Genomic DNA, 17090 nt, shown 5'->3' on the forward strand with positions numbered 1-17090 from the left:
CTGGATTAAATCATCCCTGGAAGACAGGGAGTTGCCTCTGGATATTTGGTGCTTGGGCCACGCTATAAGGTTATGCCCATATATTACCTGTGGTCTTCAGAGAGCTCATTAGATGGTTGGTTTACATATAAAAAGTCTGGATGAAAGTCTCATCCCCCTTCCCTGACCATCCTGTGCTGAAACCTGTGCTGAAACCTGGCAGTATTTCCACTAGAAATGCCCAGCTCAAGAGTTAGGGACATGATGCATCTCACAGGGACTTCAGTGTGATGAGGACAGTGTTGGCTTGCAGAAAAACTGGCCATGGGACCACAGAATCATCAGATGGCTTGGGTTGGAAGTGACTTTTGAAGATCATCTCATTGCAGCCCCCTGCCCTGGGCAGGGACACCTTTCACCAAACTGGGGTGCTCCAAGTCCTGTCCAACCTGGACTTGAATGTTTCCAGGGATGGGGCAGCCACAGCTTCTCTGGGCAACACAGCCAGTGTTTTACCACCCTCATCATAAGAATTTTTTGCTCCTAGCTAGTCTGAATCTCCACTCTTTTAGTTTAAAGCCATCACCTCTTCTTTCCATGGATGGAGCAGCCGTGAAGCTCCTCTTCGGGGCAGCAAAGGATGGGGAGATGCAATATTCACCCACTCTGCCTAACTCCCCTCTACAATGGGGCAGAGTCTGTAGGTGACTCAGAGGAGGCACTCACTCACAGGTAACATCTGTGTCTCTTTGGTCTTTTCTCTGAACCAGGGTCTTGAGTTTTCATCCTGTGTTGGGTTTGACTGCGACAGCACCGTACGAGCCCAGCACTGTCCTTCTGCCCATGGTACAGATGGGTGGTGGTGCTGGAGGGGCCGTGTCTTTGCCAACTGGATTGCCATTGCAGGACAAGATGATCTGCAGAGGCACCTTACATGAGCACACCTCTCCAAAAGCCACCTCATGTCTGTGTGGGAACTCTTCGGGCCCAGCCATAGCATGGGAACTTGTGTGTGTAGAGCTCCAGGACTGAAATGGCAATTACAAACCTATGAGGCTGCAAGGGCTCTCATGAGAGTTGAGCAGGAGTAGAATATTTTGAGTTATGCCAGAGTTAAATAGACCAATCTGAGGTACCTTTCTCCTAAATACCTGTGGGATTATGAGCCTAATGAGCGGCAACACAGTGTCAGCAGCGCAGGACACGGAGCTGAAAGGAAAAGCTGAGCTTGTGTTATGGGGCTTGACCTAAAGCAGGCAGGGCTTCAGAGAGGTGCTGAGCTGCTGAGGTTGTCCTTGTGAGAGAGAGGACAAGGCTCCTGCCTCTGCCTTGATGTGAGTTTGGAGACACCTCAGGCCCAGCAGCGTCTCGGCCAGTGCATGGGGATGGTTGGGCGCTACTCCTGGAGGGATGATACTGGGAGACAAAATGGAGACCAGCAAGAACCACCCCCCCCAAACAGGGATGTGTGCCACTGGGGATGCCCAGTGATGCTGCCAGGGAGCCTGGGCAGGGTCTGGAGGAGCAGTCCTGCCCAGGCAGGGGATGGGGCGCAGCTGCTGCCAATGCCACCGCCGAGCTGAGCTTCCCACCCCACCGCTGCTGGAGCCTGCCTGTACCTGCTCCCAGGCCGATATTAAGCCTGCTCAAACACTGCACCGCCTTCTCCTCACATTGTTTTCTGTACCCCACACCCAGCACCAAAATAGCGATAACCCCCCCTTCCCCACCCTCCCGCGGTGACTCAGGCTGGCGAGCAGGCACACATCTGCTTCTGATTTAATGTGCAAGCGCTCTGACCCTTTTATTTTTATTCCCAAAGTCCTCCCGTCGGTGGCTTTCTCTCTGGGGGTGAGGTGGGGGGGAGAAGAGAAGGGGAAGCTGGATCCCCATCCTTTGCCCTCTGCTTTTTTGGAGCCCTCAGAGAGTGTATTTTATTTTGGAGCCGTGTTTTCATGCAGAGTGGTGACAGCCTCACCCGGATCTGCGTCCAAGTCCCTCGCAATCCTGTCCACTCCGGAGGGACGCCAGCCAAACCAGTTTTCCATGGTTAAGCTGGGCACATTTTTCCGCCGTGGTTGGTTGGTTGGTTGGTGTTTTTTTGTGTTTTTTTTGTCAGGAAGCAAACCCACCCAGTGTGTGCAGGCCATTCAATAGGAGCCTTTTTAAAATTTCTTTTCCTTTTTCTGGCTCTGAAGAAGAACAGGACAAGAGAGAGTGAAGGGGATGGCCTGTTCTCCCAGGAGAGTTCAGAATGGGAGGAAATGGCTTTTTTGGCTATTTTTAAGGCCGTGCTGGAAGGAGGTACCTACCACTGATGTGCTCATTGGATTGTAATGTTGTGCGTCCATAGGGATGTATCCTATATATATATCCTATATCACTCCCTATAGCAGGGTCTGGGCAAAAGGGGATGGTGCTGGAGGAGAGTGGCTGCACACACATGGACAGAAATGCTACCAGCAATGTCACATACCTCATGGACCTTCATCTATCTCATGCCAGAGCTGCTGGGGGGACCAGCAACCTGATGTTCAGCCAGACCCTGGCATGGGCATATCTTCGGTGGGGATTTTCCTCTTGCTCTCTCTTTTCTTCCTCATTTTGGTGGTGTGGGAGGGGGAGCACGTCACTTGAAGTGTGAATGAGTTTCCATGAGAGTGGGGTGGTTGCAGAGGATGCCTGGAAACTCTCCTGTTTCAATTAACATATTCCCCCCTCCCACACGTGTTTTAAGTGTGTGCATATAGATACAGTGGGGGGAGATATCACCCAGGGTCATTGCCTCTACCGGCAGCATCAAATAGAGCATGGCCAGGAGAGCATCAAGGCTACACAGAGCTGTGTAGACAGGGTCCACTCAGGGTTTCAAGAAAATAAAAAAAGGATATTGAGCATCTTCAGCCTTGCAGCATCTTCTGAAGCCTCAGCAGAGAGGAGAAGTAGGGAGCTCATGCCTGGAGCACCATCCCCTCAAGCTCCAGACCTCCAAGAAAATGCTTGAATGGGGAGGACAAGGCTGCAAGAAAAGAGTGTGGTCAGATGTGACCACTCTATAAAGTCTCCTCTCTGGTACCTGCCTAGATGATGTGGTTAATTAATTAGCCTCTGCTCTGTGTGTGCATGAAGTCCTCAAAACACCATCTGGAGCCAGGCGGTGCCTTTGATGTAGCTCCACTAATTGTTTGTGTTTATTTGACCATTTATCACCAGAATCCCCCTTTGCCAAGACCTGCTCAGCACATCAGATGGCATTTGTCATGCAGCATGCAGACTTCATCAAGCTGCCACCCAGAAGTGACCTGGAGGTCCTGATTTTGGAGCTTTTTATAAATTCTGAAACTGGGAAGTCTGATGGGCGATTTAAAGAAGCTAGGAAAAGGAAACCAAAGTGAAAAACATGGCCTTTCAATTATAGGAGGCATTGAACTCTATTCTGGCCCTTCCAGGGCTCCTGTTGGCATTTATCTGGGGCTGAGAACTGGTTCCAAGGAAATGGAAGGGGCTTGGGACTTGGTGATGTGATCATAGAATCACAGGATGGTTTGGGTTGGAAGGGACCCTAAAGATCAGGTAGTTCCAACAGCCTGCCATGAGCTCAACCTGTTCATCACCACGTGCCACCCAAGGGCTCAACTTGAGCCACAAGTTCCTCCCTAGAGAGGATCTGAGGCCAAAAAATCTAGCCTTAAATGGACGGGGCTCGGGCCCTGGTGGTCATGGAGCAGCAGCAAATTCCCATTATAACCAGCAGCACCCAACTGTCCAGCTCTCTGAGGGATGGTTTGATTCATAATTTGCAGTTTTGCCAGATTGTATCTGTATGTAAACAAAGTTGATGAAGTAACAGAGTGCTTCATGTAGGCTCTGGGTAGCTGGGGTTCACCTGCAGGGATGGATTTGTTGACAGATGTGTATTTGCTGTTATGTGTAAGAAGCCTTCAAAAATTCCCTGGGATGGATTCACAAAGGGCCCAAGAGGTGTTTCAGCCTCCACACCCTGGTGACCGATTGAGTGGCACCTGTCACCACCTTCCTGAGCAAATAGTCCTCATGGTGCTTCCCAAGTGATGTTGTACCAGAGATATCCAGCAGATCTCCAGCACTGATGTGCCCCAAATCTGTGTGGCTGGATAAACTCCCGCATGGATTTTGGAAGCTGGGAACAGAAAGGGTTGTTGTTGGGATCACTGGAAACTCCGGAGAGGTTTCTAGAGCACGTTTTATTTTGGATTCCCTGATGGGACTTCAGTGAATATGGCTTTTTTGTGCCCTGCTTGTAGGAAACTAGTAGTTCCAGCTGAAAAAAAAGGTCAGTTTTATATAGGGTGTGCAAATACAAATAGTTCACATGGGCTCAACTGGCCAGCCAGATGTTGGTGAGGATGAATCCTTGTATGCCCAAGGATTTTGTTCAGAGATTAGTGTGAATACTGACAAGTCCAGTGAGTAATGAAGAAATACCAGGGTGAAGGTCACCTCTGTGATCTCACTCCCTGAAGCCTAACCACTTTAATTATGTGATCAAACCATGCTCGACTTCTGGGGCTCTTCCATCTCGTGCATCCTGTGGAGGGCTGGGCTCCTTGGCCACCCCTTTCCTCCTGGCATCAGTGGGAGGTCTCCATCTGTGTCATCATCGTGGGGACTCTGCTTGGCCTTTGCCATTGGTGTCCCACAGAGCATCCCTTTAAATGGTGCTGACCTGTTCCATTTACAGAGCTGCTCCCTCGCCAGAGACCTGTTGGGTGATGCCACCTCTGCACCCACCCACAGGGCTTCCTCCCCATCCCTGCTGCCAGCGAGCATCTTCCAAGGAGAATGGCACCTTCTGTGCATCCTTCCTCTCCAAAGCATCGCTTTGGAAACCTCTGCCCTTTTCTGCTCTGTCCAGATCCAAGCAAATTCTATGAGTTTTTGGCGAGATCCTCATTTTTGGGTGGATCAGCTCAGTTAAAAGCCAAACAACCCCAGCTTTCCCAGCTCAACGCCATGTTTCCCAGACTGGTCCCAGTTCCTGGAGGCTGGGGTGGGTGCCCAGCCCGGCAGTAAGACCCTGATGCTGTTGCTGTGAGGTGGTTCCCTCCCACAGAACCACCTTTGGGTCTGCAGAGTGGATGGTGTCCTTCAGAACCCCGCTGATTTCCTTGTGAGGGAGGCAGTGGTTGGTGTCGCCATGTTTTCCTCATCGTTCCAGGCATCCCAGGGAAGTGACTGAAAGGCGAGGAGCTCTCTGCCCCACCTTCCTGCTGGAGGGCAGAAACGCTTGCTGCTGGGGTGGGTGGTTTAATAACATGTTCTTCTGGAGACAAGATGTTCAGAGGGGAGGTGTGCCCCTATATTAAGGAATAAATATAAAGGGAATATTTACCTTTCTTTAGGTTTTACACCTTCCTGCTGTTTTAAATAAAAAAAATAATCCCACCTCTCTGTCTGCCTTCAAATAGGCCTTTAGGGATCCCAAATCTTTCTTAGTCTTCCAAATTGGAGCAGAGTGCTTGGCCAAGGCAGTGGTGTTATCCCTGTGGGGCTGGCTTCGAATGGGGTGTCACTGTGGGTGGCTTTGCTCGGGGACATTTGCACAAGGAACTTGCTCAAGGTCGTGGAGCTGTTGGTGGATGCAGGAACAGAGCCTCAGTGTCCCTGTGCCACCAAAATAGAATCCTAGATTGGTTTGGGTTTGAAGGGACCATCTTGTCCAAGCCCCCTGCCATGGGCAGGGACACCTTCCACTATCCCACATTGCTCCAAGCCCCCTCCAACCTGGTCTTGGATACTCCCAAGGATGGGGCAGCCACAGCTTCTCTGGGTACCCTGTGCCAGTGTTTTTCCACCAAGCAACAGGAGCAGGAGTGATCAATCACTGGCCAGCGTATCCCATTGAAGGTAGCTGTAATATTTTGACAGATTACGGTGATCTCACATGCACATCTTAATTGCCTCATTATGAAGAGGCACAAATAAAACTGGGGGAAGAAAATAACCCACATACATTTATGGGCTGATGGATGTAGCAGGCAGGTCTGCACTGATGGGACCATGGGTGGATGCAGAGGGAGAGCAGCCAGCCCACCCTGGCTGCTGCCTCCGTTCCTGCAGCCTGGAGCAGGGATTGGGAAAGAGGTGCAGGTAGCAGAGCAGCAGAGCCAAAGCATCTGAGCCTCAGGGTGCTGAGTGCTCCGGGCTGAGGAGGTGATGGGAGAAAATAAATCAGGGTGATGAAAGGTGTTGAGATCTCCTACTGACTCTCCCATCCTTGGAAGTGTTCTAGGCCAGGTTGGATGGGGCTTGGAGCAACCTGGGATAGTGGAAGGTGTCCCTGCACATGGCAGAGGGTGGAAGGATGAGCTCAAAGGTCCCTTCCAGCCCAAACCATTCTGAGATTAATTCTGTGGTTCTCTGACTCCCTCTCCTGACAGGGTCAGCAGCCTGGGGTGGTCTGGCATGCTCAGCACCCCAAAGCCTGGTTCTGACACCTCTGGGATGCTTTGCTGGGTGGTCTCACGCTTCAGGGTAAAGGGGCTGGAATTCCTCCAGGGGTTTTGTGTCAGCAAGGACAGAGGGATGCTCGGGAGGTGGGGCCAGCAGCTGGCTGGGATGGGGGAACAGTGGCCAGGGATGTTCAACCTCAAGCCTTGCCCCTGGCCTTGCACCCTGAGTTCCCCTCCACACACAGGCTGGGTGAAGGGGTGAACTGGAGACACCTTGTTTTGCCTGGAGAAATGACATTTTGACACCAAGAGCAGGCAGAGATCAGCCAGAGCCTCAGGCTCCTTCCTCCGCTCTGCTGAATGCAGAATGAGCCTGGCATGGGGGGGCAGCTGCTTTGCATCCCCTGCTTGCCCTGGGGCACCCCCATATCTTTGGGGGGTGTGCTCCCACAGAGAGTGACTGTAGGCACAGCAAAAAGAAACACAGTGAGGAGCCAGCACTTTCCCGAGGGAAAATCCTAGCAAAGAGAAGGCCAAGCAATGCACATTTTAAAGGGAGATGCTCAGAAAAATCTCGATGCGAATATCAAAAATATAAAATAAAAGCACACAAAATGTGAATATATACAATATTAATGCGAAAGTATAAATATCTAAAATACACAAATAATAAAATATTAATGTACCAGAATATTAATATATTAAAATATTAGAGTATTAAAATATTGAAACACTGCATGTTACAGCAATTATGTTGCATGCCAACACACAATTAAAAGTCAAAATTACCATCTCCCAGCCAAGGCTCAGGCTGTGAATCACTGTCCCCATGGATGCAGCGGGTGGGAAGGGGACATCCCCCATCCCTGACACAGCCCTGAACCAGCAGCCGCACGTTGCACAAGCCTGGGCTCTCCCTGGCAGCCTTTATCTCCTCCAAGGGCTTGGCTTTTCAGGGCGTTGTCACCGGGGCTGAGGAAGGAGATGGGAAAGGGAAGTGCTGGTGAAGAGCCCTCACAGGTCACAGGTCTCTTGCTCCTGCCACTGAGCAACACTGAGACCCAGGAGGAGGGTCCTGTCCCTCCTCAGGGCTGGCACATCTTTCCAGGGCTGCTCTGAGCTGTGTTGGTGCTCCATTTCCACCCCTACAAACGAGTACAGGCAATACAAGTTTGCTTTATCTGTTTTCTGTGCATATATCTTTATCATCTATTGAGTGTGCTTCTGGTTTTCACTTGCCACGGTGCTAAAACGAACATTTTGCCTCTTCTCACTGGTATTCCAGTTTTACATTGCTGGTTTGGAGATGCTGAGGTACTTCAGTATTATACTGAAGGAGGTTGGAGAAAAAAGATTATAAAAACAAAACAAAACAAAAAAAACAGAAAAAAAACCCCAAACAAACAAACAAAAAAACATAAAGAAGGGGTTTTTGAGCAGCAGAGTGCCTGGATCAGCTTTGGGTCACCCAGGGAGTGCAGGTTGCAGGTAGTTTATGACATTGCTGTGGTCCCTAGCTTGTATCTGGGGTTTTTCATCCAAAAAGGGGACAAAGCTTAGCTCTCCCAACCCTTCTTTTTTTCGTGTTGCAGCTTCAGGTGTCTAAATCTGTTGGCAGAACATGGGGGGAAGCGGTCCAGTATCCCACCATCATTTTTTTTATAAGTGGGGCTTTTCCTGGCAAGAAAGTAATGAATGAGTTTTAAGCATGACCATAAATGCAATGTTTCACAACGTCATTTGCAGAATACGTTTATTTTAGGTGCCCTCCACCCTTTCCACCATCTCCCTCCAGTTTATTTTAACAATGCTGTAATTTTCTATTATAAAACAGGATTTTTCTGTTTAACTCCATGTTGTCTGCTCAGCATTTGCCTCTGTGTGTGTGTGTGTTTGTGTGCATGCACTGGTGACATTTGTCACCATCAGATGCTATTTTTAAGCCTGTTATTATTGAGGACCCCACCCTTGGCTTGGGGAGGGGAAGGGGGGAGCGCAGGGGGAGGGAGAGGAGGGAGGGGAAGGAAGGAAAACGTCAGCCTCAGCACACTTCCAGCCTCTGGCCATCAACCTCCCCGGGGGCATGGGAACCATAAGGTCATTTCTCAAACTCGCTGAGCTCCAGAGCTGTCAAACCACCCTGTGAGTTTAAAAAATGCAAATGTATGCAAATGAATGGGCTGTTTCTCTCCCTCTCCCCCCTCACCCCCAGTTTAAATGACATGAATCACCTTCAATTTTGCCAGCATCCTGTAAAGTTATCGGCTTGCCTAAACGCTGCAGTTAACAGAACCACATCTCAGGAGGACCAGGGTGGGGGGATAAGAAAGGAAAAATAGCTAATTTCCCCCAAAACCCCATAATTTTTAATACATTTTATACATATAAATTATATGTAACCATATATATAATCACACACCCCAATCCCCCAATTCTAATTTTTCTTGCTGTTGAGTGAATAATCCACTAATTAGGGAGAATGAAGCTTAGTGTCCAGAAAAAACCCTCTGTAAAAACATTTCTCAGGGTACTCTAGTATTCTGCTGTTCTGATTTTTGGCACTTAGGGTGATCTGGCAGTGAAAGATCAAAATAGGAAGACACGTTTCTTCATGCAAGGAGCTCCTTTAACACTCAGGCTCCTTCCAAAAAAAAAAAAAAAATAAAGGAGTAGATGATAAAAACAGCAATAGAAATTTAATTGCTCATGCTTATTATTCGGGATACAAAGCCCTAGAAAGGAAGCTGTCTTTTCCTCCCTGGCTCGGGGGTTATTTATTATCTTACACTCCACTTGGAGAAGGTATTGGATTTACTGTCATTTATCGGCGATTTTCAAGGAGGATTTGATACGGAGCTGGTCGGGATCGCAGAGGAGCGTTGCTGGCTAACATGGTTAAGCACAGCACACTGTAATGAATCAATTTGTTTCAGACAACAGATGTAATTAGCGTGGAGGTAATGGGCACACCGCGGGATGCGGGGCTGGAGCACCCTCCCTCAGCTGAAAATGTTAGTAGCTGGAGCTGGGTGTAATTCCTGGTTCCTGTCCCCAGTTCTGGGCATGGGGAGGTGGCTGGAGAGGGCTTCCCATGGTTGGGGCTGCCCTCCAGCCCCTGTGAAGCTTCACTGACCAGGGACAGCTGTCCCCCATCCCTGTTGCTCCCAGCAGGCCTGTGGTCCATCACCTCTCTCTGGGTTTGCACCGTCCTCCCGAGACCTTCACTCTCTGGCTCCCACACACCCGTTTTTGGCAGCACTGGTTAGGTGTGGGGGAGATACCTGCAAGGTCTCCCTGGGGAGGGAGGAAAAGGGATACAGCGTTCCTTTTACCACGGGAGCGTTTCCTGCAGAGTCTGATCCCCTCTACAGGCTCCCCAGGCTTCCCAAGGGTTGCTGTCTTGCTGGCCAAGGTGAAGCACAGGTTTTCATGGACAGCCTCCATCAGACCAGGCTCTTTCCATCCCTGAGGCAGCTGGGAGGGTGGAAGCCAGCTGAAGTGAACCAGGTCCCCACTGGTGGTTTGAAGGAGGTTTGGAATCAGCGCAGCCAGAAACCGAGCGGGGAAGGACACCCAGGACATGGCAGCAGATCCCGGGAGAGATGCAGAGGTGGGATGGTGTGGAATTGGGAACCTGACAGAGCTGCAGAGGGCGACATTGGGAACCTGCCTGATGGTGTCAGCCTTGTGAAAGGAATGGAGTGGGGCTGCAGTTGTGCTTTCATGTGCCCCGAGTTCTCCTGGAGATGAACTGCTCTGTCCCTCGGCAGCGAACCAAGTGTCTACCTGCACCAGGTAAAGGTGACACTGCAGGAACACATGCTCTGTGTCCTGGGGGTTTCCAAGGGTTAGTGTATTCAAAGTTATTCTGTCTGTTTGATGTATTCTGTCTGTGAGGGGATTAATGTATTCGTCACCTGCTGGAGGAAATCGCTTTCCTTTCCTGGGATTTCTCATGTGGAAGGGCTGCTGGAGCCGTGTGAAAGAGGAAACATCTTACAGATTAAAAAAAAAATCGGGTTTTCCTCTTGGGTGTGGGCTTTTTTCTTGCAAGTTTCCTTTGAAGCTAAAGCTGCTCTAGCAGGGGAAGATGTTTGCCAGATGCACAGGGCATTTTGATACCCTGCTGACAAGTCCAAGCAGGATTTGGAATGGAGAAAGCTCAGCTCATGGGAAGAGATAGCAGACAGTAATCTGTGTCTGGCCAGCTCCTTGATACCTGGTTGTCTTCCTCTGAGTGTTTAGGTACACACTGTGACACAAATCCTTGCTTTCCTCCCCATTCCCAGATCCCTCAGGGAGACATTCCTACATGGCTTGTCCCTGTGTGAGGTGACATGTCATAGCTTCCAGGCATGAAGTAGCAGGACTGAAGATGCATAAGGATCACTCTCCTGCTGCAGCAGGAAGCCATGACCCTCCTATCTGGGATGTCCAGTTGTACCAGTCCCAAAAACAATCACGTAGATGAGATGGGCACTCCCTGGCTCATCTGGTTTAAGCAGTGTAGGTGCTGGCTCTTGGCAGTGTGAAGCAATACAGCATCACACTTTCCCCACATAGCTCCTGGCTCACAAATCCAGCATGTGCCTGGAACAACGTTGGCTCCAGGAGGATGTGGAAGAAATGCGATGGGGAGGGAGTCATTGCACAAGGCTGCTGGGGGACGGGTGTGAAAGAGAAGAGGGAGCTCGTGGTGATTTTGAAAAGGTGAGCAGGGTGGGAATCGAGAAGGATGAGGACAAAGAAGGAGGTGAAGAGATGTGGAGGGAAGCAGAGGTTCAGCTACAGAGGATCTGGAAAGAGCTGAAGGTGGCCGAGAGACACACTTAGTGCAAGCAGGTGGTGAGGACAGGTGAGGTAGAGGAGGGAAGGCAGCATCGTTTTGGCATTATCGACTGGGAATCCCCAGCTAACGCTCTGCTGTCTGTGCTTTGTCCTAGGGCACTAAATGAGAATATGGCCAATGGCATTGAAGATCTTATTGGGATTCCATTCCCGAACCACAGCAGTGAGGTCCTGTGTGGTTTAAACGAGCAGAGGCACGACGGGCTCCTCTGTGATGTCATCCTCATCGTCCAGGACCAGGAGTACCGCACCCACCGCTCCGTCCTGGCTGCCTGCAGCAAGTACTTCAAAAAACTCTTCACTACCGGCACTTTAACAGACCAGCCCTATGTTTACGAGATTGACTTTGTCAAGCCTGAAGCACTTTCTGCCATCCTCGAATTTGCCTACACCTCAACCCTCACCATCACCACCTCAAACGTCAAGCACATCCTCAGTGCTGCCAAGATGCTGGAGATCCAGAGCATCATCAACGTATGCCTTGAAATCATGGAGCCCGACAGAGAGGCCGAGGAGGAAGATGACAAAGAGGACGACGATGATGATGAAGATGAAGACGAAGATGAGGAAGAAGAGGAGGAGGAGGAAGTGGAAGATTTTGTCAATCAGGAGAACCTAACTGACGTACAAGAAGTAAGCTGCCACCAAAGCCCTTCTGAGTCCGATCTTACTGAAGAAGCTTATACAGAAGCACCTAAAGATTTTCCAAATCACTTCCCAGCCAGTAACTCCTCTGGACACTTGGGCATGATAAGAGACTTCTCCATCGAGTCCTTGCTGAGTGAAAACTTGTACCCTAAGGCAAACATCCCAGAAAGGAGGCCAGCTCTGTCTCCTTTCGCCCCCAGCTTCTTCCCCCATCTGTGGAATGGCGACTTTAACTCCTTCTCCCAGCTTGAAGAGCCACAAGTAGACAATGGCCCTTTGGATTTGGTGATCAAAAAGAGGAAGATCAAGGAAGAGGAGGAGAAGGAAGACCTGCCTCTGCCTCCGCCTCCTTTCCCTAATGACTTCTTCAAGGACATGTTTGCCAACACCCCAGCAGCTCCCTTAGGGCATATTAAGGCAGAGACTGACTATAGCGCTTATCTCAATTTCTTAAGCGCTACCCAGTTTGGAGGAGTTTTTCCCCCATGGCCCCTGGAGGAAGAGAGGAAAATGAAGCCCAAGGCATCCCAGCAGTGTCCCATCTGTAACAAAGTCATCATGGGAGCCGGCAAGCTGCCCAGGCACATGAGGACCCACACGGGGGAGAAGCCCTATATGTGCAATATCTGTGAAGTTCGCTTTACCAGGTGTGTTGGTCCCCTCTGCTGTGTGTGGGGAGTGGGGTGGTGGCTTGGAAGGGCCACATCATAATACATTACTGATTTCTCAGCTACACATCAGGTTTTTTTTCCCCCAAAACAATAACAGGGAAGAAAGCAGGGCATGATCTCTATCCCTTCAGAAAAAAAGAAAAAAAAAAAAAAAGGGAGAAAGAGAGGGTGGAGGAAGAAAATGAACCTACTGATTTTTGTGGGTTGTGGACGACATCCACAACTCACTGGATCCATCCCCTCGCTGGACAAAAGCTTAAATAAGTAACGGGATGTTTTCAACCCCACCATAGTTCACCACAGTGGGACCAGAGTGAGCTGGAAAACAGATGGTCAAACAGCCAAGGAGGCTTCATCTCTAATGTGCTGAGAGATGCATGGAGCTGGGAGGGCCATTCAGCCACAGGATGTAATTAGTTTGGGTTTGCACATTTTGGCATCAGTGTAGACCACAACCAAATTGCACATGTTTGGACATGACAGTATCTGGGCTTTCTGGGGCTAGAGCAGCCCTAATTATTATGTGTTAGTAGGGCAGCTGGGGTCTCGGTCTCTTCTCCAAAGTTACAAATGACAGGACAAGGGGAAACATCCTCAAGCTTCACCAGAGGAGGTTTAGATTGGATATTAGGAAAATGTCTTCATGTAAAGCACTGTAACAGTCTGTCCAGGGCAGTGGCGGAGTCCCTATCCCTGGAGGGATTTAAAAGATGTGTAGATGTGGCACCTGGGGACATGTTTTGGTGGACTTGGCAATGCTGAGGGAAAAATTGGACTCATAGAATCATAGAATGGTTTGGGTTGGAAAGGACTTTCAGAGTTCATCCAGTGTCACCCCCTGCCATGGGCAGGGACACCTTCCCCTATCCCAGGTTGCTTCAACCACTGTCCAGCCTGGCCTTGGACACTGCCAGGGATGGGGCAGCCACAGCTACTCTTGCCAAGTTGTATTTAGCTGTGCAGATCTAATGTCCCAGCCTGCAACTGTGCTCTGCAAAGCTGGGCAAATTTAATCGGTGAGCAGAGACAAATAGATTCCTGGACCTGCTCTTGCTGAGTATAATTAATATCTAATGAGAACAATCTTTACCATAATAATAAAGCTTTCTGACAAGAGCATGGTATTTCAGCTCCTGGCTGCATGAGAGAGAGAGAGCCCTATTAAGCTAGGGTGAGAAAACCAGAGGAAAATAATCTTCACAGTAGGCAGAGGCGAGCTCCTGACAATGGCCGGACACCTGGGGTGCTCCTGCATTCAGCCTGTCTTTTCTTCTCCTGTCCCTATGATAATACTCGAATGGAAGATATGCAGATGATGAGAATTTGACCTGAAAATAAATTTCCATGCTCCCCTCCATCAACGCAGCAGACGCTGTATTATAATGCGGGGAGCATCGTGCCTCGGGCGGGCATGTGCGACATGAGCCAGCTCACCCTGGTATTTGCAGGGGAAAGGCCACTGCATGGTGATCATTCCTGCCTGCAGGAATTTGGGTCTGGCTCCTGCTGGTGCTGCATCCCCAGGTTAGCACTGGGCTGTTGTCTCTGTGGCGTGGGTTCAGCCCTGTGAGTGTGGTGGCATCTGGGACTGGAGGGACGCCTGGCCAGCCCCATCCTGTGGTCCCTATCACTCCCTTGTGTGTGCTGCTGTGGGTGCTAATTGCTGATGAGGAAATGGCCTGGCTAGATCCATCACTGACAGCTTCCCTGTGACAGGAACAATAGAGCTGAGCCCTCCCCAAGGGCTCCCAGAAACTTTACGAAGTCCCAATGGCAAGGGCAGTGTTGTTCACTTAGTTTGAGGAAACTGAGGCACAGAGAGATGCTCATACTGACCCCTAATCCAGATGGGCTATGTCAGCATGCTGGAAGTTAAAAACTCCACACAGAGCTGGTCTAGCATGATCCATTACTAATGCAGGACTAAACCCATTGGTTTCGACATCCCCCATGTGCTCAGCAGCTTCTCAATACAGGGCACAGGGGTAGGGGGACTTTATCCAAGGAAAAAAATCACAAAGCTGGGGCTGCTCAACAATGCAGTCCCCCAGCATCACTGATGAAAACTGTTCTTGTGGGTCACCGTGTGCAGAGCTAAAGGGTGCTGAAGGGTCTTTTCCTTCTTTAACACCCTGAGCAAAGTGGATATCTTGAAATATTGATTGGTTTTTAAATGTGTCCAGAAGGATTTTGAATAGCATGCAGCTTATTGGTTTTGTTTGGGTTGGGGTGTTTTCAGCTGTTCTCATCATTACTCTGATGTGAGAGCTCTCTTTCAGGAGAAAGTGTATTTTTAAGCAAAGTGGACTGATTGAGATGTAGAAAGAGATTTCTACCGGGATTTCCTCAGTGCTGCCACTTGCATTATTTGTTTTGCTCTCAGGGGGGAATCCCATGCTTCCTGAAAGCTTTGTACTTGTGCCCGTGGTGCCTTCACTGGGGAGATGCAAGCTCACATGGTCTCTCTTGGGGCCCTCTGGGAGTGAAGGTGCAGGGAAGCAGAGGTTCCCAAATGGAATTTCAGTATGAATCAGTCCTTGGCATTATTCCTGCATTTAAGGAACTGTGGAGGAGAAAATCTACTGGGGAAATAGAGAAGATATGTTTTCCTGGGTGAGGAGTGCCCCAACCTCCCCATCAGATCCCTTCCCCTTCACATCAGTGGGATCTCGCATCGCCGGGCAAGGACCCCACATGCACTGGATCTGCCACTCCTGCTGCCCAGGGACATCTGATCACAGGAAGCAGGACTTCATTTAATAGCTCATTAATTATTTTTTCCTTAAACAAAGGCTGCTCAGCTTCTAGTCTGCTGTTCTACCCTGCCAGAACACTGGAGAAAGCTGCAAATATTTCAGCTTTTCCACCAAGACAACCCCAGAGTGCTCAAGAAGATACTGTTCCAGCCGGAAAGGTTAACATTATTTGTTCCTATTATTTGTGTTGTGACAGCTCACAGAGCCCTAATCGCTCTCCTAATGCAATTGCATTAAGGTTATTCACACACATGGAGCGTGGGTCTCCGTCGGAGCGAGCCTCCAGCCCAGCTCCCAGCTCGCAAACCCAGAGTTGCCTGTGCCACATTCCCCCTGGGGTGCTTCACCACAGAGCACCTCGCCCCCCCAGCCCCTGAGAGGCTCCAGGCAGAGCCACAAACCTCCCTTGCATTCCCTGGAGATGCTGCCGGGGCAGGGAGGATTGGGTTTCTCCCCGTCTGCTGCCGGAGATGGGTAATAGCCCGAAAAGAGCTTTGCCTGTATTTACATTACACAGTCCTGGCACGCGGCGTGTTTATTAGGAAAAGCGATCCTGCTAGGTTAAACATTACATATAGGGGTTTAAATTAAATTATAGGTGGGGCTGGCAGCTCTGCTTTTTATTAACATTTCCCACCGCTTTGCAGCACGAGCCCCCGCGATCACCCGCGCACCCGCATCGCTTCGCCGCGATTCTCCGTTCGGGGAGGAATTCTCCCTGCTGCTGCTGCTTTGTCTGCTGCTGAGCGCTGATCCCAGCCCTTCCAGGGGAGATGCACCCTTGTGAGAACACTGGGGTAGCACCACCTGTAAAATGCCGGAGTGGGAAGTTGCCCTGAGCTTGGCACAGGTCCTGAGAGAAGCCTTTTTTCGTGTCTCCCTGAAAAAATCTGTAGGTGCAGGACCAGGCTGGGATCAGTCACCCAAGGGCAATTAAGCGACATCTGGTGAAGAAGTGACTCTCCTGCTAGGGATACTCCTTTGCATCCTTGATCCTGAGGGACTGGTGTGCAGGGATGCCCAGCCCAGGGCTGCATTGCTCACAGTATGGCCAACGCCTTTGTGCTGCTGGGCATGTCACCAAAAACTGTTTCAATATGCACATGGGCTGGGTGGCAAAAAGCAGTTCAAAGGCAGCACCTTGCAAGTTTAGAGAGCTTGACCTGCCTGAAGAAACAAATGTTAGTGTGGTTTTTATGTTACATAAATTAAAACATCATAATGTATACTTAATATGATGTAATTTAAAATATGATTATATTTTAAAACAGTAATAAATTGTATATTCTTTACTGTTTATATTAAAATATATGATACAGTTTTATATGGCATATCTGTAATATATAATATATATTTTATATTTAATAATTACATTACTCCACATGTTCTGCATTATTTTTAGCTCAATACGAGCATGTTGGAGGGTTCATACTGAAATAATTTTGGAAAACAATGTAAATTTTCCCACTTTGCTCTTTACTTGAACTTCACTGGTGCAACCTAGGAAGCAGTGTTCAGCTCAGCTGAGCCATAATCAGCTTCACTTTCTATAATCATATGATTTACCTGTGATTTTGTTTTTTTTTGCTTTTTTGGCTGCGAAAGGAAACATTCATTTACTGGGGGAAAAAGTAGTGGTTGAATCGCCGGCATGGAAAAATATTCTTGCTTTTAGACCTTCCCCTTAAAAAGTACATACATATCTATTTGTAAATAAATGCCATTGGGATGGATATTATGCTGTTCCATGGCTGGAT

At 49.3% G+C, this 17090-nt stretch overlaps 1 protein-coding gene across 6 annotated transcripts in view; it reads left to right on the forward strand.

The window, feature by feature from the left end:
- ZBTB7C (zinc finger and BTB domain containing 7C) overlaps positions 1 to 17090 on the forward strand; it is a 153068-nt gene that overhangs the window by 128593 nt on the left and 7385 nt on the right. For 5 of the 6 annotated variants that reach the window (XM_069002061.1, XM_069002063.1, XM_069002062.1 and 2 more), the window contains one exon: positions 11354 to 12553. In XM_069002061.1, the coding sequence (XP_068858162.1) occupies positions 11354 to 12553 (1200 nt within the window). Of the gene's footprint in view, positions 1 to 10101; positions 10206 to 11353; positions 12554 to 17090 lie in introns of those variants that run through there. The other variant, XM_069002060.1, reaches the window with a different exon arrangement.

Source organism: Aphelocoma coerulescens (assembly GCF_041296385.1).
Source record: "Aphelocoma coerulescens isolate FSJ_1873_10779 chromosome Z unlocalized genomic scaffold, UR_Acoe_1.0 ChrZ, whole genome shotgun sequence".
In the NCBI taxonomy this organism is placed as follows: Eukaryota; Metazoa; Chordata; class Aves; order Passeriformes; family Corvidae; genus Aphelocoma; species Aphelocoma coerulescens.